We start from the raw sequence: 25,394 nt of genomic DNA on the forward strand, positions 1-25,394 counted from the left end.
TGTATTTTCTAAATTGAGATGAACTCGATAAGCTAACAACCGGTCGATAAGAGCTGGAAACTCAGAGTGATAGAGCTCCCTGCTCAGCAAGCAGGCGTGCAATTTCCTGCACGCGTTTTGTATCATATTGCCTGTCGGGGAGTGAGGAAGCAAGGAGGGCAGTTCGGCCTTTTTGGAGGACTTTTTGTAGTTGCCAGGACAGCACCTTCTGGTGGCTTCCAATATGTGAGCTGTGATCTTTTTGAGTAATTGGTTTTTGCGGGATGCAGCCCACCGTGCGGGTTCAGCTTGTTTCCCAGTTTGGAGGTCTCTACCAGGACTTGGATGTACGTTTCCCTTGTGTCGTGTATAATGTCTGATACGACTTGCAGGTTGAGCTTGCTGGGAAGAGTTCAGCGGGTTACCAGACGGAATGGCTTTTAGAGCGTGAGGACGCCGAAGCATGGCCTCACAGCCAGCTGGAGGCCAACGCCAGCATGGGAACCATACTAATGGTCTCATTCGAAAAGACCGCGAGGGTCCAGGCGTGGACAAATCCAGCCGTCGGCCTACACTTGCTGCGGACGACGCGGACGCTGCAAACATACTGCAGGCGTGGGACAGGGCAAGGGCAGCCCAGGATGCCGGACTGCAGCGCTGTGTACATACTGACTCTGGGGTAGGGCCGGAAGTCAGCAGAGCAGCAGCAGGTGCGGCACAGCTGTTTGCGATTGTGTTAAATTCTTGTCACCAGCTTACGCAAGAGCACTTTTGGCGACACACAGGAAGCTTACACGACGAAGACGCGCCGGGACACACCGGAAGGAAGCACCAGATACAGCCATCCCCGGACAACCTGACTCGTGGGCTTCTCGGTTCCGCGCGCTATCAGCACAGTTCGGCTCACAATTCTCGGCAAAGTGCCGTGTTGCCAACAGACAATACAGGTATGTGAGTACGGCCGGAACCTTGTGTGACGGCAGGCTGCAAGTTGCGCCATACAAAAAAGCCTACACCCCGTTCCCCTCTTGACCACAGGTAGCCCAGGTGTCGAGGCGCGAAGCTCTGATGCTTCGCCCCGGGATTGGTGAGTCCGGGGAAGAAGCGTCACGGCACGCCGTCTGGGTTGCCAGACTCCAAGGTAGCCAAGGCACCCAACACGGTATTATCCTCTCCCCACGCGCGCAGGGTCCAGCGAGCTAAGCAGCGGCGGAACAGCTACAGCGTTCCCCAGACCAAAGGTGCGCTTCGGTTCGTTCGTCCAGGTCACCATGACAGCACAAGCCAGGAGCTGCGTAATGCACGGCGGTTGTCCTTTAATTACAGCGCAGGTGCACCCGACACCTCGGGGTCGCGGCGCGAACAGTCCAAAAGCTGCACCATTCTAACGGCAAAGCATGGCGACCCGCTATGTCCCCATGCTTTGAAGCTGCATCGCACGCTGGCGGCACCCTGCCAAAGGCTCAGTTGCACCGCACGCGGCACCCAACCCGCTATCCCACAGTACGGCTTTGCCCTGCAAAGCACACACGCTCGCACATGGCGCATTGCCCCCGGTTGCAGCACACGCACCGATATGGGGCCAGTACACGGTCAACTTTCAAAAGCGTGCCATGGTGGGCTCTCTCTCACTCTCACACTTCCCGTCGAACCCTGTTTCCCACATGGCTCCCCCACTCCGCACCCACCCACCCACACATTCTGCCGCGCTTGCCAACTCCTTCCTTGTCCAAGCAGGTATACCAGACCTCCTCCTACCGGGGCCGGTCGCTTCCGTCAGCCAGCAGGGTACACCGGTGTTACTGCCGTCGGACGCTCCGCCACCGCAGCCATACCGGCGATTACCACCGCGGCGCGCAACACTTGATGATCTGAAGGCGGACCTCTCCCAGGCCATCAGCAACAGCGGCGCCGCCGCTTCTTCTGCAGCGGCGCCACAGCCCACGACGCCATGGGCGAGCGTAGCGATCCTGGGGCAACATGCGGCGTTGCCGGGGGGAAGCCAAGCGCCTGCCTCTCCTAAGCCGCCGTCTTTATCGGGTAGAGATGGAACGCCGACGAGCAGCAGCGGTCAGCATGCGCTGGCAGCCACCGGTGCAGGGGACGCTGGAGGCACGGTAGATGCTGGTATTCGGCGCAAAATCATCAAGATGATTTCGATTCAGCGTACGAAGCAACGGTCGATGGCGGGGAACGCAAAGCCCGGGGCGCAGGTACGGTGTGCCTGCCTGATAACGAGGAGATGGCGGGGGCGGTTATGAAAGGGAAAATGGAAGGGATCCTTCCATCTGGACAGGAACTGGCAAGGGTACGCCTAATTGCCTTGCTCTTCCGATTGGGGCTAGTGACAGTTCAGATACCAGTCCGTGGACGATTCGTGTAGCGTTCTGGATAGCACTCTGGATGGGAAGCGCCGAGGACAGGACTCTGTACGGTTGCATAGATACCGGACAACGGCCAACCCCGCATGGATTCGGACTTGGGCGAATTGGCGAGCTCGAGTCGCCATATAGTCGAGTCGATTCGCCGGCCTTTGCGACCTGTGCCCGGTAACTCCCGGAGCCGATGATGCCTTGAGGGGACAGGAGTGGATTTCAGCTACCTCACAACTGGGGATTACTGCATCTTTAAATTATTATAGAGAAATATTGTTTGAGTTGGGGGTAGCGGCGCTCGTCGACCATGTTAGGCCGTCAACGGATTGAAGCATAAGCTCGTTAAAGTTAGTATTAGCTTACTGGCGTCTCGGGTCGATAGGACTCGATACGCTTTCTGTTGGCTGGGATGGGATTGTTAAATGGAAGGAGGAGCCAGGGAAAATTGCGCCGGGTGTTAACTAGTCGTAGTGGTAACTCATCATCAACCACCGGGGCGTTGTTAACCGACCGCCGACGCGAGCGTCCTTAACTAGCACCGGCTGCGGATAGATGAAACTACCACCGCTAAACCTATCCTTCATTTTTATGAACCCTCCGGGTCATCGACATTTGGCACACGGATGGTGAGCGGAGGTCACCCGTGCCCCGAACCCAATAATGCGGTGCATGGAGAGGAGCCTCCACGGCGGGCGACAGCGCGGCCAGTCACTGAAACCAACAGGGATCTTTCCTTCGCTCGGCGAAGAACAGTGTGCAAGTCACATACGGCAATGCTGAATTACTATGCCATCCTGCGCTTGGCCAAACACAAGCACACGAGCCTACCTGTGCTCATCATAACCCTGTTTTATGATGTAATAATAAAACTTGCAGGTCATTCAGCTCCCGGAAATTCAGGGCCCAGCCACGGTGACGATTGGGGATACGGACGAGGAGTTGGAGCCCGCTGCAGGCGGCTCTGTGGAGGCACCGGGGTCAACGGGACAGGGCTCCGCAGCGGCAGTGGTATCGGCGCAAGCAACGTCGCGGCCGGTTCCGCATGACTCGGATGACGAGGACGTCGAGGATGTGCGGCCAAGCGGTGAGAGGCGCGATCACACCACGCGTTTGCACCACACCGCATTGCGAGGTGGCCCTGTGGCGCGGGCACAGGCAGCTTTCAGCCTGCGGATCCCCTGTAGTTTTCTGCACAGGGAGGGTAAAAGCCGGATATGTGGTGATCCATTTGACCGGAAGCGCGCGACACGAGCGGACGGAAGGGCATTCCCCTGGAGATGTTCGGCAAGGCTAGGGGCTCACAGCCCGATAGGAAGTTGCAGCCGGTGGCGCCCTGAAGGAATGGCCCCGGACGCAGATGTCCGTCTGCCATTCCGGGATTATGCACGGCGACTTGCTTGCGCGGTTGGGCGTGGGGTGCCTTGGGTTGGGTCTGAGTGTGTCGGGATTTTGTTTAAGCACTGAACACTGCCGTCGGAACAGTGGTGATGGAGGGGACCCGCGTGAACAGTGAAGCGCAGGGCTTTTTGCCTAGCATGTAACTGAGTGCTCGTGCTGCTCTGTTGAAGGAGACGCCCTATGCATGGCCCTCACGTCTGGTTCAATTGATTTCCTGCCCGAGTTTGGTGTTCAGTGCCTCGCTCCGCGCACCATGCGCTTGCACATCGAGGCCTTTTAAACGTCCGTTTTTTGATCCTTTTCAAACATTATGTGGTCTGGCGTTGCATAACAACGCCCCGGCGAGTCGTGATTCCCCCATGGTCTGCCAATCCGACTGATTAACTGATGAACTGCCTGGCCGGTTGATTGGCTGTGAGTTGAGTCCGCGGCGTAAACAAGCTCACGGCGAACGGGTGATCTGAGTCCTCTGCTTCGCGCGTGCTCCTCTCAACTGACCCCTTGCTTGACGACCGCATGTGCAGGGCCCCCGGCGGGCGTTTGGAACATGGGCAGCAACGTGGTGGGCCCGAGCACCAGCGAGTTGCGCATGATGGGCGCCGCAAGTAGTGTCTCGTTTAAGAAGAACACTATGAAGCAGGTGCGGTGTGATGGCGGAGGGGTGAGGGAAAGCAAACCCAGTCGATAGCGATCCCAAGGACATCGGCACAAGCAGGTTGCTGTGCCGTTGCTTGTGTGATTTACGATAGAGGATTGCAACCTGGAGAATGGCAACAAATGTCTGCACCACGGCCCAATTTCATGCTGAATTCATTTTGAGTATGCTGCCGCGTGCGTCTTGAGTTTTACTTCTTAGCGTTGCGATGGCTTATCCTTCCCGCCCCTTCTCCCTCCCTTCTGCCGTCTCGTCAAACCTCCTGCCTCCCATTCGTTTCTCCCCACCTCCGCGATGATGACTTCGGCTCGCCCTGGCAATTGCATCGCAATATGTAGGGTGTGCTACGGCCGCTGTCGACGCTGCCGCCATTCGTTCCGAGGCTATTCATCGAGGACATCACGCTCAACCACGAAAAGTACCGGGGGTTTGATGCAGCTGGACGCGACCTCACCGCTGCGTCCAAGACGCTCCAGCCCTCCATCATCGAGCTGCAGGCGAGTCCACCCATAGCGTCCAGCACACCCTGTCCGTTTTGGTAGAGCGTTATTGATTAACGAGATTGGAGAAAACGAGGTTGGAGAAAATTTGAGGGCGGGATTTGGAGGGACTGAAAAGGGTGCGGTTTAACCCCTTGGCCTGCTGCGGACTCTGGAAAGGCCTGTAAAAAGCGCGGGCCGGTGACATGCTGTGTACTGTGGTGTGGCGTGGTGTTGTTGAAATTTCTCGCCTGTTCGATTGCTACGAGACCAACAAACAAACGCGGGCTATCTGTTGGCCGGTTCCCATCGCGGGCGCTTCTACAGTGGCCCTATTTTGTGCCTACTGTCTTTATACCATATCCTGCCCTCCAGCGCTTACCTTGAGTATTGTGCCTCTCCTAAAGATGGGGATTTTCGTAGCTTTTCTTAAAACTAAACATTGCAGATTGCGGCGACCCTGGTCACCCCGGCTTGTTACCCCGGCAGGCAGCGGTGATGATTGCGGACGTGACGGGGTTCACCAAGCTCACAGAAATCCTCTCCAAGAAAGGTATATAACTCGAATGCGTCCAGTGTTGTACCATAAGTTCACGCGGCGGACGGAACTGAGAACGCGAAACAATGCGGATGAGAAGGCTTTGGGGGCGCTGTATTGACAAAGCCATGTCAAGTGTTCTCGGCGAAGACATGCCTCTGTTGCCCTATAGCACTTTCACACTCTTGCGCTCTTGCTCATCGTCAAAGCCCCTCTTGTGATGCGCTGCGCGTTACCAAGTCGACACCGACACCAAAACATACGGCGCGCCCTGTCTCGGCATGTCAGGCACTTCGGGCGTGGAGCTTCTGACAACCTGCATGAACAACTACTTCACCCGTGCGATCAACATGATCATGGCGTTTGAGGGCGACGTTGTCAAGTTTGCCGGCGACTCGATGATCGTGCTCTTTTACCCCAACGAACACGAGCGGCGCCACGCCGACAAGGGCCTCCGCGCGAGTACTCTGCGCATGATGTCCTGCGCGCACCAGCTCGCCACCAAGCTAGGGCACATGCGCATGAAGATGAACGGCCAAGTGGAGCCGGCGCCACCGCCGCCGCCCGAGCCGGCAGCGGTGCCGCCTCCACCTCAGGCGGCTCCACCGCCTCTGGCGGCGACGTCAGCGCTCATGTCCGCGCCCCTGCCGTCGATGCTCCTTCCCGGCGTCAGCAACGCCGTGCCGTCGGCGGAGATGGAGGGGGCTGCGGAGGGGATGGCGTCTGATGGGCCTGCTCGGAATTACAGCGGGCCGTTCATCACTGTCGGGTCGCGGCGCATCGTACACGGCGACTCGCCGCGCAGCAGCGCTACGAACCAGGCACTGCCGCCGACGCCTGGCGGAGGCGGCACTGGTGAGGAGGGGAGCTCTGCCGCGACGGACGCAGTGTCGCGGGTGCTGGATGGGCCGGACTTGGCGTTGGGCGGCAGCGGCAGCGCAAGCGGCGGCGGTGGTGGTGCCGGCGGCAATGGTAGTTTGCCACGGAAGCGCGGCAAGAGCTGGAACTTAATGGCGAACATCCTGAAAATGAGGACGGCGTTGCCGCGGCGCAGCGACGCCTATGGGGGAGCAGGTGACCGCCGGGGGGGAATACGGAGGAAGAAGTGGTCAGGGATGGGAAAGGACGGCAGGATGAAAGTGTTGAGGAGGGAGCGGACAGGGGTTATCGAGGAGGAAGGAGTGGGCCCTGCGAGCTCAGGCGGCGGCGAGGAGAGGTCGCGGCAGAGGAACGCAATCTCAGCTGGATCAGCGCGTGATCCTGGTGGTCGGCTGACGGTCGGCTGAGGGACACAGCACGATTGGCCCGGAATGGCGTCCCATTTAGTCCCTGCTGTGGCTTGTGTTCGCTTTGGGGTCACCTCTACTGGCGTAACCTCCTGGTAGTGGGAACCATCGCACAATTTCCAGAATGCCATGTAGACGTCGCGCAAATCGGAGGATTGCCATAAAAAAATTTGGGTTACCCTCTTTGCCACTTAATCCTGGGTTTTCGTTCATTGCACCCTAAGCACGCAATTCCACCAGCAGCACGCGTCTGTGTCTGTGTGTACATGTGATTTTGCAGGATCCACGCCTTCGGCTGCAGCGTCCTCCAGTGGCCCCTCCCGGGCGTCTTTTGAGAAGAACGAGGCGAAAGCCGCAGCTCGGCTCACGGCACGCGAGCGCGCGAAAACAGAGACCGGCTTGGGTCTGGCGCTGCGCGGCGGAGGCGGCCTGGGCGGTAGCGGCGGCGCCGCTGCCGACGGCGGAGGCGCCAGCGGCGGGGCCGGACTGTGGGCCGGCGGCGAAGGCGTCGTGCGGCGCGAAATGTCGGTTGCCACGAAACTCAACCTGCCGCCGCCGCTCCGTCCGATGCAGCCTCGCGCGAGCTTGTCGACTTCGCCACTTACTACCATGGGCAGTGGCGGTGGCGCAGCCATTGCCGCTGCTGCTGGCGGCGCATCACCCAACGCGACGCTGGCGTCCGGGGTGTACCCTGGTAGCGGCAGTGCTCTTGCCAACCTAGCGAACAGCCCGTTGACACCCGCGTCCGGATCTCCCCGGAGCTTCACAGAGCAGGTAGGAGGGGGGGAGGAGGAAAGGGGGAAAGGAGCTGTACCGGGCAGAATGGGATGAAGGAAAAGGAGAGGAAAAGAATGAAATAGGTTTATAAACGAATAGTAATAGGGGCTAAAGGAGTCTCGTTCAGGATACTAGAGGCATTGAAGAGACACTATGGGACATCAGCTACTAGGCCAGCTGCGTTGGGAAAAAGCTGGTTGTAAAAAGCCAACGAAACTTTTGAGGCGCTTGGCAATTTGAGAAATTCCATGACACACCACACGGAAAGGTGGGCAACCATACAGCAGAAGGCAATAATCCCACACAGCAGCAACAACCAAGAACATGTCCACAAAATTACTTACCAGCGCGCATGCTGCGTTGTGAATGCCGCTGTTTGACCCTCCTCCAGGCTGCCGCCAGTGGCGGCTCTTTCCGGCGAGCGCCGCTGGGTGGCCGCAGCGAGCGACGCATCGCCGGCGGCCCCGCGGGGCTGGTGGTGGGAGCCGGCACGGGCGACTGGCGGTCCAAGCTCCAGAACCTGAGCACTGCCATTGTGAACGCACCTGGCGGCACGGCGGTGCCCCGCGGGGAGGATGACCCTCTGGCTCCGCAGCGCAGTCGGCTGAGCGAGAGCGCCCGGGCGGTGCGGTGGGACACAGTCCAGGTGGGAGGTCGGGTTGGTCTGGTCTGGGTAATGGCTGGGCTGGGCCAGCGGCTATGGTGCGGGATAAACGGCGATGGCCAACAATTGACTAGCGGCTGGCACAGAGAGCTTCGGAAGGAGGGAAGGAGGGTAATACAAGGTCTGTATGTTCCGGTCCGTTTGCGTCGCTTCGTGCATGCGTATATGTCCTCGGGTCATCGTCCGACCGCAGGAGGAGGATGCCTTGGCCGAGGACGCTGCAGGCGTGGTGGGCAGTGGGTCCGGGGATGAGGACGCGGAGGAGGAGGAGGAGGAAGAGGAGGACGCGAGCTACCCGCCCATACAGGCTGACTCCCAAGGTGGTTCCGGCTCGTCCAGTCCACAGCGCGCGCACAGTCTTATTAACGCCCGCGGAAGCGGACAGAGCAGCGGCGGCGGCGCCGAAGGCGCCGCCGCCGCCGTCGGAGGCGGCAGCGGCTCCGGCGGCGGTGGCAGCGGATCCGCTGGGCCGCTGCCTGTGGCTCAGCCATCGGATCGGGTGTATTCCCCTGTGGGCAGCCAGAGCTCTGGAGTGGCTGGTCGGAGCGTGCATGCGGTGGATTTGCGGCGGAAGCTGCTGCTGCGGGCGAGCCAGTCGGACAGGGATGACATGCACTTGCGGCGCGGAGGAGGGTCGCAGCGAGATGACGCGTGAGTGCTGCTGCTGACAGCTGCTACAAGTTGGTGCTCTGTTGCTTGCCCGCATGGGATGATGTCTCGGTGGTTGGGGGGGCCATCTGGGAATGGGCTTGGGATTGCACGAGGTGTGGCGTCGGGCTGGGTGCAGGGGCGGTTAGCATGTGAGCAGCGATGGGGAGGGTGACGATAATGCTGATGGTTGCTGTGGCTGACAGCTGTGGCTGTGGCTGTGGCTGTGGCTGACAGCTGTTGTGGTCTTGGGCGTGGTCATGGCGCCTGCAGTGTAGGAAGGCGGCTCACTTTAGCCCAAAAGTAAGAAGCAGCTACGAGTACAGGGATTTGCCGACAAGCTTTCTCGAGCTTACGTGTGCCCTCTTATTTTTCAGAGGCATTTATGGGGTTCTCAACTTACACACGCACATTCGCTCATCGACACTCGTTTTTATAGCTTCGACGCTTGTGTCCTGAAAACACAATGACAGCCCGCCTTCACGGTATATGTCGGCACCTTATGTTATTGCTGCTCGGGGTTAACGAACATGATTAGCGGAGTTTTTCATGTGCTTCTAAGTGGCCCTTGCTATCATGTCAACACACAGCTCATACGCGCACTCGCACACAGGTTGTCGACCGGGCCGGGGCCGGTGGCCGAGGCTTCAACCGACTCTACGGGTGCTACGTCAGTGGAATCCATGCCAACCTCGTACGATGGCCCCTTGCTGAACTACGCCGACTCGGCGGCGGTGGCGACGTCCGAAGGCTCCGTAAGGCCTGTTGGGCCGTCATGGAGTCCGGGCCCTAGCTCCGGCTTGGGACCAGGACCCGTGGCGGAGGCCTCCGAAGACGTGGGACATGGACGCAGCCGCGGCTACAGCGACACAGATGCGATGAGCTCCCCCCACGGCGGGGCCCCTGCGGAGTCCAAGCAGGCAAGCTTTATGTCCAAGGTCGTCAACTGGTTCAGCGCCAATGCGCGGAACCGGGGCGGTTCGTACGTGGACTCCTTTTCGCACATGGGTCCCCAACCCGGTGCCGGTGGCGGCGGGGGTACCGCCTCCGGCGGCGCCGGAGGCACCGGCGGAACCGGCGACGCCCAGTCGGATGCGCATGGCAGCCAGCCACCCAGCGGGCCGGCGTCCGCGTCCAACTCCTTCAACTACACGACGGGACTGGCGGGCATTGCGCGGGTTGTGCCGCCTCCGAACCTGGGCCCGGGCAATGGCCCGTTGGGCAAGGCGCCACGCGGCGATCCCATCATGGAGGAGGTGTCCAACTCGCGGCTCAGCCTCAAGGTAACCCCCTACGCACGCATGCTTCCGCGCAAAAAGCGGAAAAAAGGAATTTTTTTCAAGTTACCAGAGGGTAAATAAAGGACGCGTAATTCGCGGTACGATGCGCGGCAGCGGGCGCAACGATGACCCATGTCAACGGAACCCCATCCCTGCCGATTCCCTTATCCTGACACCGGCATTATCACCTACAGGCCGGACGCGCATCCGCACCCAGACGCATCCCGTGTAATATTCGCAGGTGATGACCAGCGCTGGCAGCGTGTGTGTCTTCCACGTGGGTGGTGGAGTGGACGAGGTGACCGACCCGATGTTGCCGGAGGTGCCCCGCTGGGAGTTCTTCATCGGGGACCGGCCGCTGGCGCCGCTGCTGGACGCCAACCAGCGCCGACGCTGCATCAGCCAGGTAGGTCATGAAGTAAACTGTTAATCGATGCAACAATGTGTATTATGTGCCTCAGGGGGGGAAGTATGGTCCTTAGGGGGGTTATGGCCCTTACGTATTTATGTACCTTATGCACGCTGCCACCCCTATCCACGTGTACCCGTAGTAGGTATAACTACCTTCCTGTTGAATTGAGCCTGTGAGCTGTGACCAAAGGCCGATTGTAACCTGTGTAAGCACTGTCAGCGGGTGCACACGGGGGGGGGAAGACCCATGGGGGGCCCTCCCGTCGTAGCGCATTCGTTTGGCTCGTCATCGTTATTTTTACCAATCCCCAGCCTATGCTTGACTTCTTCTTGCCCTGCCCCTCCGCGCCGGTTAAATGTACTGCTTTCTAGCGTGGCCTTCCACCTCTACCTCACTTGTCTTCTAATAAGCGCCCGCTAATCGATGCATTTCCCACCTTCCTGCAGGTCGCTGCCATAGAGGACCAAGCGCGGGCGGGCAGTGTGGTGGCGAGCATTGAGGTGGTGGAGCTCATCCAGGGCGAGTGGGAGGTGCTGCCGCTGCCGGACAACGTGTGGAGGGTGGTGGGGCCCGCGCAGCCGGCACCCCAAGTGAGGAGGGGGCCTAAGCAACCGCAAGATAAACCTCCAGCCGCCAGGCCCTTTCGGCTTGAGACGCGGTCGCAGGGGGGACAGATGTCACAGCCTAGCCGGTTGACTGGCTTGTTGCCGCTTGCCGGGTTGGCCGACTCGTTGGCTTGTTCTCTGTTTGTCTATCTGTCTGTATGATTGCTTGACCATCTGGCTGGTTTTGGTGCTCTGGCTGGATGACTGTTGGCTAGCTTATTGGTCCCCCGCTTTAAAACCCCCGCTTTATCGGCCCGTCCGCCTTGCCCTCCCTCATCTGTCCAGGCCCAATTGCGGCTGAGCCACACGAGCATGCGCACCTCCGCCACTTCTCACACGCCTAACTGGCGCAGCAGCGACGTCGGTGTGGGCACGGGGATGCTGGTCGGCAGCTCCATCCTTCCGCAGATGGCGGAGACGCCCATCATGGCGGCTGAGGCGCCGCAAGGGGGGGAGGCGATGGAGGACCTGGCGACGCTGCAGGTGCAGTGCCGTGTCGCACCATGGGCACACATGAGTGCTTTGCACATGCTTTTTTTCCCACGCTTTCGAACTTCGGCTTTTGGCATGTTTTCAGGGAAAATACGAATGGACCAAATTATTATTAACACTTGAAAATACTTGATAATCATTGAGACATGAAGAGGACATGAAAGCGGGTTCATTACCTGCGGTATCGAACCTGTGAATACTGGGAGTGTACTGCTCTGTTATAACGTTGCGTAATGCTACAGCTCTGCTAGTGGCGTGGTGGTTATCATGGCGCGCGTTTAGTGTTGGTTCCCCTGGCCCAAACTTCCGTCCTTCAAACTTTCATGCCCAACAACAGCATCAATAGACAGCAGAAAAATACCAACTTACCTCTTGCCCGCTCTGGCTTTGTCCATCCCCCACCTGGCATTCCCCTAACCCCACCGCCGGCATCTCCTTGACCACCACCTCCCCGACCATCCGGACAATTTCTCTTCCTTTTGACGCTTTCGTGACGCAAATAAAAAAACATGCACCGCGCGTGGTGCGTTTCTGTATCTTGGTGGCTGATTTCCCGGCGGTTTCCTAATCAGGCGCTCCGCATGACCAGCTCCGCTACAAACGGTCAGCCGGGAGGTGTTCCCAGCTCCGTCGGACAGCCCTCCTATGGCCTGGGGGCCGTGGGTCACCAATCCCTTGCCGCCTCGCTCAACGGCAGCAGCGATCGACCTACGAATGGCAGCGGTGCGGAGCGGCTCCGCGCCGCCGTCTCAAGCCAGCCGCACCCGCACCACCCTGCGACCCAGTCACAGCAATCGTTGCTGGCTGCTTCTGGCATCTCCCATTCGGCGCGGTTTGAGCCCGCTGACACAGCGCCAGCGACACGCGACAGCATGGAACGTGCCAACTCGGCACACGCAGCTCCAGCCAGTCAACTCATCCAGATCAACTCTAATTCGCACGGCCAGGTGCCGGTACCCGCTAACGCCATCTCCGGCTCCCAGACGAGCCAGACACCGCCGCCTGCGGCGGCGGCAGCGGCAGCAGCAGCGGCGGCAACGCAGCTGCCGTCCCCGTCACCTGCTGCGGCCAGCACCGCCGCCTCCGGCGGCGGTGCTGGCACCACTGCCACAGCCGCGGCGGCAGCGCAGCTGCCGCCCCGCCTGCGCCACGAGTTCGTCAACCAGGCGGAGCACGTGCAACGGCGCATCGCGGGCCTGCTGCGAATGCACGTGTTGGGCAGTGTGCGGTTTCGGGTGGAGGCGGGTCACCTGGACTTCATCAACGAGATTCGGCCTTTGACGTGCATGTTCCTGGGGTTCCCCAGCTTGCTGCAGCCGCGCGACGACGTAGCCCATCGCGACCAGGTTCAGTGCGTCCAGTTCGCCTACACCAGCGTCCAAGCCGTCATGCGGAAGTGGGATGGCAGCTTTCTGCAGTTTCGAAGCGACGAGAAGGGCTTCGTAGGCATCTGCGCATTTGGACTGCCAGGCCACACCCACGAGGACAATCCCGCACGCGGCATCCGTGCAGCGTTGGAACTGGCCAGCACCATTCGGGCTGGGGGGCACACGGTTTCGATTGGCGTGACGACGGGCGACTTGCTGTGCACATGCGTGGGTGCGCGGAAGCTTAGGTCAGAGTACACGGTCTTTGGCGACGCGATCAATTTGTCGGCACGGCTGATGGTCAAGTGCAAGAAGGACCCGTCCATGGGGGAGGTAAGGTGTGGGTTGTTGTGGCGTTGCTGCGGGTTTTCGGAGGGGGAACGTGGTGGCTGCTTTGCTGTCGTCAGGTCGTGGATAATTCACCCTCGAGCCAAAAACTCAAGACGCACGACATCCCCCTCGCCTTTCCCCTCGCCTTAAATCGCGAATCCTCCTCCTCATGCCCCTTGCAAGCTCCTAACGTCGCCACCCCTCTTTCCCCTCCGCATGTTCCAAATTGCACTCTTACCGCTTGTAGATCTTGTGCGATGAGCCCACGTACCTTCGCGCCAAGTACCAGGCGTCCTTCTTGGAGCTCGAGAGGCTGCCCGTCAAGGGAAAGGCACAGCCGGTGCTCGTATACAGGTGGGCAGATGTGGAGATAAAATGAGGGGTAGAGGGGTAAGGGTATGCCTGGTTGAGAGAAGGCTGGCTTAATGGCAGCTGCCTGGTACTCCATGCTTTGTGGCCGCAGCGCCTGCATTTCAGCTGGCTGGGAAGAAGTCGCGCACGGCGCGGTTTGCTTTGTGTTGTGTTATGATGTGATGGCTCTAGTAGTGTTTTCTGAGTAGTATTTGGCTGGCGGACGGCTGCCTGGAGCAGCGCGATGTCGAGAGCTATCACCCGTTGCGTTGTTGGTAAGGTCGTTAAGGTGTCGCGATTGCGATTGCTTTGCGTTCACGACATAAGCTTCCAACAGGAGAACTCGTCGGGGCTTTGGATGCTACCGAGACCGCTACTGCTACTGCTACTGCTACTACTACTACTACTACTGCTACTGCTACGGTCGACAGGCTTTAGCTACTGTTCAGTTTCACCTCGTGAACAACCCCACTCCGCTGGCACAATGCCCCGCTATTTCCTCCGGCCTCCGGATTGTCATATTACACAACTTCGGAAAGTAGCGCAACTCAAGGTGACACACACACACACACACTCACACACACACACTGAGACACACGCACACGCGCACGCATATTGCCATGCTGGTGTCCACTAGCGCGACTAGCGCACTGACTACCCGATACTGCGCCGGTACGCACACGTGTAACTTGTACACAGAGTGGATGCGCACGACGCCGACGCGGAGGCCCAGGCGGCGCAGCAGCGGCGTGAGGCGGCGGAGGTGAGCAGCGGCGAGCGGCCGCTCATCGGCCGCGATGCGGAGATGACGTTGACGCTCAACCAGGCGGCGAGCATGATCAGCGGACTTTCACATGGCGGCATCATCATCATTGAAGGCAACACGGGTGAGTGGGCTTGGTGGGTTAGGGCTTCCGATTTGTGTCCTGAGGTTTGCGGAAGGGGCGGATTTTTGGCTGTGGGGGCCTTGCTTGGGGTATGGATGGTGCTTTGAGGAGAGGGCATGCGTGCATGCATGTTGTGGGTAGTAGGGATGCCCTGGAAGAGAGTTGAAAGAGTGGAGCGATGCGCGTGCGGATGTGTTTTGAGGCTCCAGGCACCATGTTCACCACGACGACCACGCGTACGCGCAAGCACAGCATCGTGGACCGTTCCGTACGCTGGGGGTTTTGCATGAACCCTCTACGGTCATCTCTCAATACGAATAGCTCCCACCCTTCTGTTGTTTTCAACACGCGCGCCCAACACGCGTCGTTAGTTCAAACCTCAACCTATTCCTTCTTATCTCTCTTTCTCTCTGTCGCGCGCGCATCCCTTCCTACCACCACTCCTCCCCTCCTCCGTCCCTTTCCTCCTTGCAGGCATGGGCAAGACGAAGCTGCTTATGGAGATCCGCAAAAGCTTAGAGCGCATCAACACTGACACCTCCATCAGCTCCCGACCCGCCTTCCACATGGTATTCGGCATGGCTGACACCGCCAACAAGTCGCAGAAGCTACACCCCTGGCGCCGGGTCTTTCAGGTATGCGGAATGCGTGTCGGGACCAGGAAAACTGGCAACATTGGCACCGTTGGCGGTTGGCGGTCGCCCGGCGATTTGTCGGTTAATAATCTCAGCTGTTGCACCCTCCTTCGTAGGCCCTTTGGGCTCGGATTAAAGCTTTGCACTTCCAACCTCAGGGCTGCTTTACAGCAGGCCTCCGACTACCCACATGGTCATATGCTGCACCTCATTCTTATCATATATTGAACCTTTCTGTACTTGTACAATCTCCGTACAAATTCGTCAACTGCCCTCTTACCGCTCGTACTTTTCTTTAATGTTGCGCAGGAGCTGTTTGCTCTGGATCTGAAGCTGAAAAACTTGGGCACAGTCAGCGTCACCTCCACTTCGGGGACTTCGTCGCAGCAGGGCCAGCGACGGACGGGCGGTAGCGGAGCGGGGCCACCGAACAGCCAGGGCGGTGTGGCTTGCACACAGGGCCGCCGGAGGGGCACGGAGGACGGGCCGGGCTATGCGGTCTTCACGGGGCTGGGCGAGCGGCTCAGCAGGTGAGCAGCAATAAGGACAGGAAAGGAGGGGAGGGGAGAGGAAAGGAGGGGAGGGGAGAGGAAAGGAGGGGAGGGGAGAGGAAAGGAGGGGAGGGGAGAGGAAAGGAGGGGAGGGGAGAGGAAAGGAGGGGAGGGGAGAGGAAAGGAGGGGAGGGGAGAGGAAAGGAGGGGAGGGGAGAGGAAAGGAGGGGAGGGGAGAGGAAAGGAGGGGAGGGGACAGGAAAGGAGGGGAGGGGAGAGGAAAGGAGGGGAGGGGAGGGGGTAGCGAAACGGAACGAAGTGGGTGATTCCGTTGGGGATGGATCGGAGCTGAGATTCGGCAGGTTATCCATCCGCATGAATACCATCTCTGCTATCCTGCCCGCCTCGTTTTTTTTTCCTCGCGTGCTTCCCCGGGGCCACACAATCCCTACTTTATAAAATCATTCTTTTTTGTCACATACTCATTAAAATAAATACAATACATTTTGTTTTTGCTCCAGAAATGCATGCAATTTTTTTGTGTCATGTTAAAATGGAATGTATACTTCTTTATGTTTCCCTCCCCGTTAGGGTGCCGAACTATGACACGGAGTGGCGGCAGCACCTGGCTGAGCTGCTCGACCTGCCTCTGGCCTCCATTCCGTTGGGGAGCTTGGAAGCGGAGCAGGCGCAGTACGCACAACATGACAGGGTGGCGGGCAGCCAGGGGCAAGGTCACGAGCAGGCTGCTCAAAGCGAGGGGGCTGAGCAGAATATCAGCGGCAGCGGTGCTGGTGCTGGTGGTGGTGGTGGTGGTGGTGGCAGCGGCAGCGGCGGGTCTGGCGCCAACGGCGTGGCTGCCGGGGTGCCGGCTTTGGCGATGGGGCCGGAGGGGCGGGAGCTGATGTTGCCGCCGTCTGTCGCGGGTGGCAGCAACAACGCCAATGCCAATCCTGCAGCGGGCAGCAGTATGCTTCGCTCTCCGGCACCGGTGGGACGGTTTGTCTGTCTGTCTGTCTGTCTGTCTGTCTGTTCGTTTGTTTTGTCTGTTCCTCGCAGTTATGGCGCACGCGATTGCAACTGGCGATGAGGGGCCTAACCCCGTCCGTGCACATAACCCGTATGCTGTTGTCTGCTCCGTGGATGAATCCAAGCCTGCTATTATATACTTGTGCTTGTATGTCTTGTGTTTGGGGAAAGTTCGTGCGATTGGCTCCTAGCGCTGGCAGATCAGGAGCCCGCGCCTTATCTTCTTGGCCGAAATCGTCCCACCTTGGCCGTTTTCCCACCTCTAATTTCACCATGTTGGCAGTAGGCCCTCCAATGTTCTCTTGCTTGTTTAATCCGCTCTCCACGCCGCCTGAGCTGGACTGACCTCAGAACCCCTATTCGAACCGTTGTGCAGTGGCGTGCACCCAGCATGCGACACGCCAGTATGACCATGGCGGGCACTCCGCCTGTGCTGCTGGATGCGCACACGCACGCCAGCACCATCAATATTGGCTCCGCCGCGGCTGCAGCTGCGGCGGCGGCCATTGGCGGCGGTGGCGGTGGCGGGGGTGGCGCTAGCGACACGCCGTCGCCTCAACCTCACGGCCAGGCACAGGCCCCGCACAACAGCCAAGTGGGGGCACCCATCCGCAAGAACAGCCTCAACTTCTTGGTGCATGTCATGCAGGTGCGGGCTGGGGTGTCGTGTCGTGGATTGGCGCGGCCCGATGTGTAAGTAGACGACGAAGAGTCTGCTTACATGAAGGAAGGAGGAGCAACACAGCTCGCCACCAGTAGTACACGCATTCGCAAGCTGCAATAGCTCTTTCCAGCATGCATGCATCCATGCACGGTAAAACGCATGGATGTATGGATATCCATACCAACATACAGCAGCATTTATGGCCTCAACAAGTTTCTCCGCCCACTCCCCTGCACTCCGCTCGCACCCTTCACACCGAGCTCATACCTTGGCACTCCTCCCCATATCCGCAGGAGTTCATTTCTCTGTACGGTCCCACCCTGACTTTGTTGGAGAACCTTCACGACTTTGACACGTGGTCCTGGCAGCTGCTGGTGAAGGCGGCGGAGCTCATACCCGCGGATTGCATGATCCTGGCCACCACACGACCCAACGACCTGCCGGCGGTGGGATCCAGCCATCACCTCCATGGCAAGGTGCGCGTGGGTGAGGGGGCCGTAGGGCATCTGGGGAGGTTGCGAGGGTGATATATTTATTTGCGGAAGTGTGGGAGTGCGGTTAGTGTGATTAGTTGCGAATCGGCTGGGAACTCTGTGGGTGTTTAACTTTTTTTTGTTATATGCGAAATGCTTACGTTTTTGTAATGGCGTCCTTGTTGGTTGTGCTGTCGCCGTGATGATCGTCAGTTCGTCACAGCTTGTTGATTTCATTGTCGCGAGACTTGCCTACCACTCCCATTGAGCAGGTCGCCCTGTCTTGGTCTGTCTTGGACGTTAGTTACTACCTGTCTGTCTATTTGTTGTACCCGACACAGGCAGCGCTGTACCAGAAGGTGGCCATGATGTACCGCCACCTACTCAAGCTGCCTGCAGCCACACGGATTGTGTTGGAGCCCTTCAACTTTGCACAGACCAGGAGCCTCATGCAGGTATGTGTCGTACTGGCCCATATACTTGGCGCCAGGTGGGACCCTTACGGGTTTGTCAAACAATGGCCATGTGGCCGCAACAGGCAATAAAGCAGAGCGGGGAGGGGGAGTTCTGTCATGCAGGTCTAGGTCGTATGCGCGAGCTGAAGTTTCACGTAATCAGGGAATGGATGGGTGTAACCGGAAGGTCGCTTGTCGCATGTGGACTTTGTGCCGTCCTAGGCAGGACTCTTGTCATGTTGCCCGTCTGCCTGTTACAAATCCCGATTGAGATTCAGATTCAGATTCCAATCCCCTACTAGGTATTTTCCCCTCTCTCCTGGTGCGAGCTAGAGATCCCCTGCTGCTGTGTATTTGATATGCCCGTAGCAGCCCAGGCCGATGCGCGTGGATTTACAAGGCCGGAATAAAAAGTTAGAAGCGTGCGTCGATGCGTGTTGTCATCCGCCTCTGACCTGACCTGACCCTTCAGGTTGTGGCTGATGTGAGCTACCCCGACCAGTACGTGCTGGCGGTGATGGAGAAAACGGGCGGCATGCCGCTGTACATTGAAAAGGTCACGGAGTTTCTGTGCCAGAGCCAGAAACCCTGGCTGCCTGACCAAGGGGGGGAATTCTCAGCCAACGTGAATAAGATGATCCGAAACCTCAACTTTCAACAGGTATGTCGTTTCCTTTCGGAATTCGCAGCTGACGACGCTGCTGACATCCTCTGCGCTTTTTTTCAAGGCTTCTGCTCAAGCTGCTGGTTCGGATAACCCAAGTTACCGTCTTCATTTCTCATTTCCCACCTGCAATTTTCTCCACACGCATTGACGTCTTGAGGTCGCCTCACGATTGGGTCTTGCTTTCTTTATTCCTAATGTTTCCTTCTGACTTCCCAAAAATCCGCTTCACCCTGCGTTGCTCCACCTTTGCGTCCGTCCCCCCACTCGCCCTGGCAGCCCTCGCCCCACTTGCCCTGGCAGCAGCTTCACTCGTTTGTGGTTCGTCTTTCCCCCACTCGCCAGGTCATTATCGAACGCATGGACCGCCTCAAGCCCGGCATTCACCTCACGCTCAAGGTGGCCTCCGTGATGGGGCAGTGGGTTGACCTGGACATCCTGCACAAGTTCTATCCGATCAACAAGAGCAAGGAGGAGCTGCGGGCGCACCTGCAGGAGCTGGAAAGAGGTAGGTGGGAAGTGAACGAACAACGTTACAAACGGGAGGGGGAAGGGCTGGGAGGCGGGCGGGCTTAGGGGCCTTGGGAACCTAGAGACCGAGCTTTCTCAATAAGCCGGAATAGCAAATGATGCGGACCGGCGCGACGATTAGCCCGCGGGATGATGCGCGTCCGGATTAGGTGTGTTGATGCGTAGCTGGCATAGGTGTTCGTGCTGGCGCCAACGGGCAGGCAGGCAGAGCATGAAAGGGAAAGGGAGAAGGAGTAGAAGAAGCTGTCCTGTGTGAATGCGCATGTGTGTATGTAATGGTGAGGGATCCTGCGGGCATGGCTGTTATGTGGTGGGCGAATACCGTGCTTTTGGCACGTGAGTATAGCGCCTTGCATCGCGGCTTCTTTTCTTCTCGCGTCCTTTATGAGTTTTGCTGTGGGTCAAGTCCTGGCTTGACCGATTCGGATTGCCCTCCTTCCTGCTACGTTGTATCATGCATGCATGCTGCTGCTGCGGCAGGTAACTTCCTCAAGGCAACGGACGCGGAGGGCGTGTGGGAGTTCAACATGGTCGAGCGGGACATTGTATACGAGGTCATTCCCCACTACCAGCGCCGCCGGCTGCACGCCAAACTAGCACAGGTCGGTGCGCACACTTTCATGCGCAGTAGGGCACTGCGAAGCACACGAAGCACAGCTGCCGATGGCAAAACAAATTTGAAGAGGGCACTAAAGAGGGCCAGTTCTTCAGTTTCATTAGTCCGTGTAATTGATTAGTAGGGCCTTTCCTACCGTCAAAAACGGCCCTCGGCCACGCAGGAGCTTGAGAAGTCTCTGGAGGAGCAGCACGTGGCCACTCTCACCACCATCGCCTATCATTGGAACCAGGCCTGCATGGGGCACGAGGTGGCGGAGGTGGAGTGCTCGCTGAAGGCCATTGAGTTCTGGTGGGTCGATGAGTCGCTGGGACTTGTGTGTCCGCAAGTGGACGGGTGGGTGGGTGGATGGATGGATGAATGGTATATATCTGAGGTGGGGTGGGGGGGTAGATGTCGGGTATATCACCGCGGTTTCGAGGTTGAGATCGGGCAAGCGGCACTGCCAGCCAGGCGTTGCTTTGGACCTCTCCTCTTCCTTTTCGGTCTTCGGTCCTTAGCAGCACTTTTCATCCACCCTCCTACATCGCTACTTTCCCCACCACCTACGCACCACCTGTTGTTTAACCAATGCCTCGCCCCCGCCTGCTGCTTTCCTTGTACGCCGAACATTACACGCCGAACAGCGGGTTTCAACACTGACCCCAAACGACCCCAAACGACCCCCCGCAGGCACCGCGCTGCGGAGGCGGCCTACTCAGGCAGCAGTCTCATGGAAGCGCTCAAGCTCTACCAGAAGGCGGCCCAGATCGCAGAGGTGCTGGCGGAGAGTATGGGCGGCAGCATCACGGGGACACACCACCATCACCACTTGCTCACCAAGGGGTGAGTGGAGTGGCAGGAGGACAGGAGGAGGGAGGGTGCAGGACGATGGCTGCATGTAGGCACTGGCACGTGCAGGTGCTTAGTCCCTTAGTCCTCTCTCCTCCTTGTGGTTCGGGGTTTTCGATTGTGAAACGACGTGGAACGGCAAATGTAATAAGCCCATCATTTAGAGGAAGAAGTGTCACCTTTTCAATAGATGTTGAATGTTGAATGTTGAATGTTCTTTACCTTCCTTTTGCCTTCATCCCTGGATTCTTACCTGTACCGGCCCCATGGTGAGGAACCCCCCACGCACAGGAGCTGACTGTCCTGTCCCGCCCTATACCCCCATTTCTTATTTCATCCACCAACTGACTGCGCAGTATACATTCTCTTGGTAATCCTCCTCCTTGAACCTCCTCCTTGAGCCTCCTCCTTCACCCGCCTCCTTCACCCTCCTGTGCCTCTGTTTCTTCCCAGGCATGGTGACCGTCACGGCGACGGGGGGCTGTCAGGTCCCGGCACTGGTGGCCGCGACGGCAACAGCCTAGATGGGCGCATTGACGCCACCGACCAGTCCTTCACTGCGGTGGGCTCGGCCTTCCGCGGGCAGCTCAACTGGTCCCTCATCAGCCGACTCAGTCGGAGCCAGTGGGAGAAGTCCATGGCCTCGTGCTGCCTAGGTAGGTAGGGTGGGGAAGGGCACGGCAATGTGGGGTAGCTGCGTGCTGTCCTAGGGTGCTATGCTACCCTAACCCTTCTAGGTGCCGCGTGTGGGTGGGTTGCGTGGGTGTGGCTGGCTGCCTGCCTGCCGCGGCCTGCCTGCCCTGCCTGCCTGCCCTGCCTGCCTGCCTGCGTGTGCATATACATAACACGTGCGGATACATGTATGTCGATGCGGCTGACGCAAACGATCTCCCTCCTTTGCTGATTTTGCCTACCTAGCTACCTACCTACCCACCTACCTATCTGCCGCGCTCCCTCGTCCCCCTCACCCCCCTCCCTCCAGGCATTGTCCTGCAGCACCGCTACGAGTTCAACACGCAGCTAGAGTACTGGGACACGGAGGACTACTTCCGCCTGCTCACTGAACACGCCATCCGCGGTCTGATGTTGCTGGGGGCACCGCACCCCAATGAACTGTTGAATGAGAAGGGCAGCGGAGCCAGCGGCGCTGCGGTGTTGGACCGAGTTTGCTGTTGTTGCTTCCGTGGCAGCAGCAGCAGCGGAGCCGGCGGGGCCGGCGGGGGCTCGTCAGTGCAGCAGCACGGGTGGCACTCGGGGCTGGTGCTGCAAGACAGCGAGGTTCAGGAGATCCGGGACATATTGCTGGTGCTCATTATTGCAGCAGAGCACTACAGCCTTCAGCACGACGGCGGGGAGTACACGCGGCTGCTTACGTTCTGCAAGCGGGTCTGCAAATATTTCAACAAGTGCAGCGACTCGGGTGGGTCTGGGTCATACGGGCGCGAGGGAGGGAGGGCGAGGAGGCGCTAGGTAGGTAGGTAGCTAGGTAGGTAGGTAGGTAGGTAGGTAGGTAGGTAGGTAGGTAAGTAGGGAGCCCGAGAGCTACAGGGGAGCGGGCGGGCGGTTGGCGGCGGGACGTCATGCAAAGGGGCAGGAAGGAGAGGACAGGTTTATACATGTCAAGCAGCGCTGCGGGTACAGGCCGCCGCTGTGTTGTAAATTGCTGTAAGCTGCTGCGCTAAGTTACCTTTTGCTTGTATTGCAACCCCACGCCCCATCTCTGCCCATCCCGCATTGCCCCTCCTCCTGCCAGTTTCCGCCCTGATGGCCCGCGCCATCTCCCTCCCCACCTGCCCCGTCCCCTCCTCTCGCGCCATTTCTTCAAATGTATTATTGCCGTGTGTTGTTGGCCGCGATGCACGCACAGGCACGGATCCCTTTCTGGACATCCGAAGCGCCTGCTCCACCCGCATCAAGAACTACAAGGCCAGTCGGGCCCTGCAGACGACACTGGACTTTGGCGTCAGCCAGGAGCCAGCGTTGGAGGCGGCAGCGGCTCGAAATGCCGCGGTGGGGCAACCTCTGGTGGGACCGGAGCTAAGTCGGGCGGTGCTGGGCTGGCAGCGGCAGGGCACGCTGGGTCGAACGCACACCTAGTAAGCGTGCCAGCTGGCTCTTAAGGCAACTTGCCTGATCAGGCAACAACTAGCTAGGCAACCAGCCCGCAAGTTAGCAACCTGGCTGGCTAGCTAGGCAACTAGCTAGCTACCTAGCTGACCGGCCTGGTTAATGGATGGATGGATAGGTAGGCAGGTAGGCAGGCAGGCAGGCTAGCCGGGAAGCGCATGGAGATGTGTAGGTAGAGGTGGAGGTGGAGAGAGATTTTGGCGGCTGCCTGTATAGGTAGTAGGCTGTGGGGTCCTAGCTGGGAAGGTACGACCGGCCCTAGCCCCAGCCCTCCACGGCCTTCCTCTGCCGTACAAGGCTGCTGGTATTTTGCATACAGACATACGTACGTAGTACCAGTTGGGCAGATGCGCAGCAGCAGTGCAGCAGCAGTGGAAAAGTCCTAAAAGCGGCGGCGGCGGCGGCGGCAGCGGCGGTCGCTGCTGACCTGGACGGCTAAGCCCAGCCAACCCGACCTGGGTAGCCACCCTGCCGCCACGCCCCTGCTGCGTTGCGTTGTTGCAGCTGTTTTTCCTACTTCGCATGAGCAGGGGATTGGGATTGGGTTGGGTTGGGTTTGGTTGGATTGGGAAGGAAGATTTCTGGAAGGCGGAAAGCTGCTTGCCCTGTCCGTAGCGTGGGCTGATGTGTTAAGTCCTAGTCTCGACCCGGCGCCAGCTGGGGACGGCGTTCTGCCACACCCTCGCTTCCCCCTTCCCCCTGGCCACCCGTGGTGTGTGGGGTCTTGTCCATACGGTCCCCTTTCCCTATAATGTCCCTACATACACCCTGTGCGGCCCTTACGGTGCCCATTTACCGTAGTTCAGCTCTTTGGAGTAGGGGGGTGTTCTATGGAGCGGATTTCGTGGGTGTTTATCGCGGAGCCGGCAAGGCGCATATCACTCGTCCGGTAGGGTCGTTGGATGCGGACTGGACAATGCGTGGAGCGGAGTGGAGAGCTTTGCGCGTGAGCTGCTCTGTGTATGTGTATGTGTGCGTGTGTGCGTGCCTGCGTGTTGTGTCGAAGCGTGAAAATATGCATGTATGTATGTACGTACGTACGTATGTATGTATGCTTTGGCGCGTGTACCCGTCTATCGTGTGTGCAGATGATGCAATTGCACGTGCTGCGTATGCGGCGAGCGAGGAGATCAGCCGGTTAGGGTCTGGGCCCCTTCCGGAGGGCTGAGTCCAGTAAGGGCCCCGGGAGGCGTCCTGACATTCTGGCGAATTAGGGGTCACCCTTAGGGTTGACAGAGGCTGGGTGTCCCGGAGGTCGTGTGGCCAACTAGTAATAGGTGGCGGCAGTAGCGGCAACGTGAACAGCAGGAAAGGTCTTTGTTCGTGCACAACTATCTGTGCTTCGCATGGCAGGGCTAGAGAGAGAATGATGCGGAACATTCGAAAGATGCGGGTGCCGGGGGGATGCAGGCGGGCTGGGTCGAGTTGGCTTTGGGGGGAGGGAGAGTGGAGAGTTGAAAGCGAACAAGAAGGGGGAGACGAGGAGGAAGAGGAGGGGGGAGGGTTTCCCCACGCTTAAAACCTGCTGGGCGTTATGCTCTGGCTGCACGCAGAGGTGGTACGAAACTGCCGTACATGGCCGTACAATTCGCGGCAATGTGAGGTTTTGCAGTCGTTCGCTTGTTTAGTCTTTAAATTAGAGGGGCCAACGCTCTTCTCTTTTGCGGTGTGTGATTACGTCCATGTAATACTTCTTAGGATGCCGTTTTATCGGTGTTGCGTGGTGTTCGTGCATGCGTGCGTAGGGTTAATAAGCCCCAAAGAAACTCTATGTGAAATTAAATGAAGGCGTGTCGAGGCTTTGAAGCGAGGCACCGGTGGAAAATGGCTGTCCGTGGACGAGCCACGACGACGCGGTGACACATGTATATGCAATGGACGGTGGATGACATCTTGTGGGGGGGAAAGGAGATACTGAGGGGACGAAGGTGGAGCGTAAGGGGACGAAGGTGGCGCGAGCCGGGACAGGAGCCGGCGGGCGATGTTGCTGGTGTGCATGTGCGTGTGTGCGTGTGTGTGTGCATCATCTGTATTGGTAGAGGGGTGGTGGTCTCGGGCCCCAGGCAGGTGGACGGCTCTTAGGGTTTGTGACGATGTCATGTTTGATAAGTGGTGATGTGTGACTAACGAAGTGACATGGTGAAACACGATGCGTTATATTTGAGCTGACGGTGATGCTGTTAGGCATCTGGGGCTTCCTATGACCTGCTGCAACGGAGCTGAGGCTGATGCAGGCGCCAAAATGCCCGCCTGTCTCTGCGTATGTCTACCTGTCTGTCTGTTTCTCTGTCCGTCCTCCTGTGTCGATCTGTCTGTCTGTCCTTGTCATCCGCTGTGCGCCGCATCGCGTTCCGC

The 25,394-nt window shown here is 58.8% G+C and overlaps 1 protein-coding gene across 1 annotated transcript; it reads left to right on the plus strand.

The window, feature by feature from the left end:
- Positions 1–442: 442 nt before the first annotated feature.
- On the plus strand, positions 443–24,181 carry VOLCADRAFT_116897 (uncharacterized protein; the record flags this gene model as incomplete). The annotated part of the gene is made up of 39 exons (XM_002948451.1): positions 443–689; positions 1,018–1,066; positions 1,168–1,220; positions 1,717–2,192; positions 3,231–3,438; positions 4,277–4,392; positions 4,746–4,935; positions 5,380–5,439; positions 5,713–5,963; positions 6,021–6,498; positions 6,991–7,220; positions 7,284–7,484; positions 7,879–8,046; positions 8,083–8,133; positions 8,345–8,802; positions 9,413–10,082; positions 10,321–10,485; positions 10,938–11,081; positions 11,382–11,579; positions 12,161–12,311; positions 12,702–13,288; positions 13,533–13,639; positions 14,336–14,523; positions 14,998–15,158; positions 15,468–15,688; positions 16,241–16,640; positions 17,055–17,327; positions 17,636–17,818; positions 18,157–18,270; positions 18,743–18,931; positions 19,280–19,442; positions 19,946–20,067; positions 20,245–20,372; positions 20,754–20,906; positions 21,366–21,568; positions 21,895–22,064; positions 22,149–22,332; positions 22,780–22,937; positions 24,128–24,181. 39 exons carry the CDS (start codon positions 443–445, stop codon positions 24,179–24,181), a joined length of 8,322 nt encoding a protein of 2,773 aa, XP_002948497.1.
- Positions 24,182–25,394: the final 1,213 nt, after the last annotated feature.

Source organism: Volvox carteri (assembly GCF_000143455.1).
Source record: "Volvox carteri f. nagariensis unplaced genomic scaffold VOLCAscaffold_10, whole genome shotgun sequence".
NCBI classification, from domain to species: domain Eukaryota; kingdom Viridiplantae; phylum Chlorophyta; class Chlorophyceae; order Chlamydomonadales; family Volvocaceae; genus Volvox; species Volvox carteri.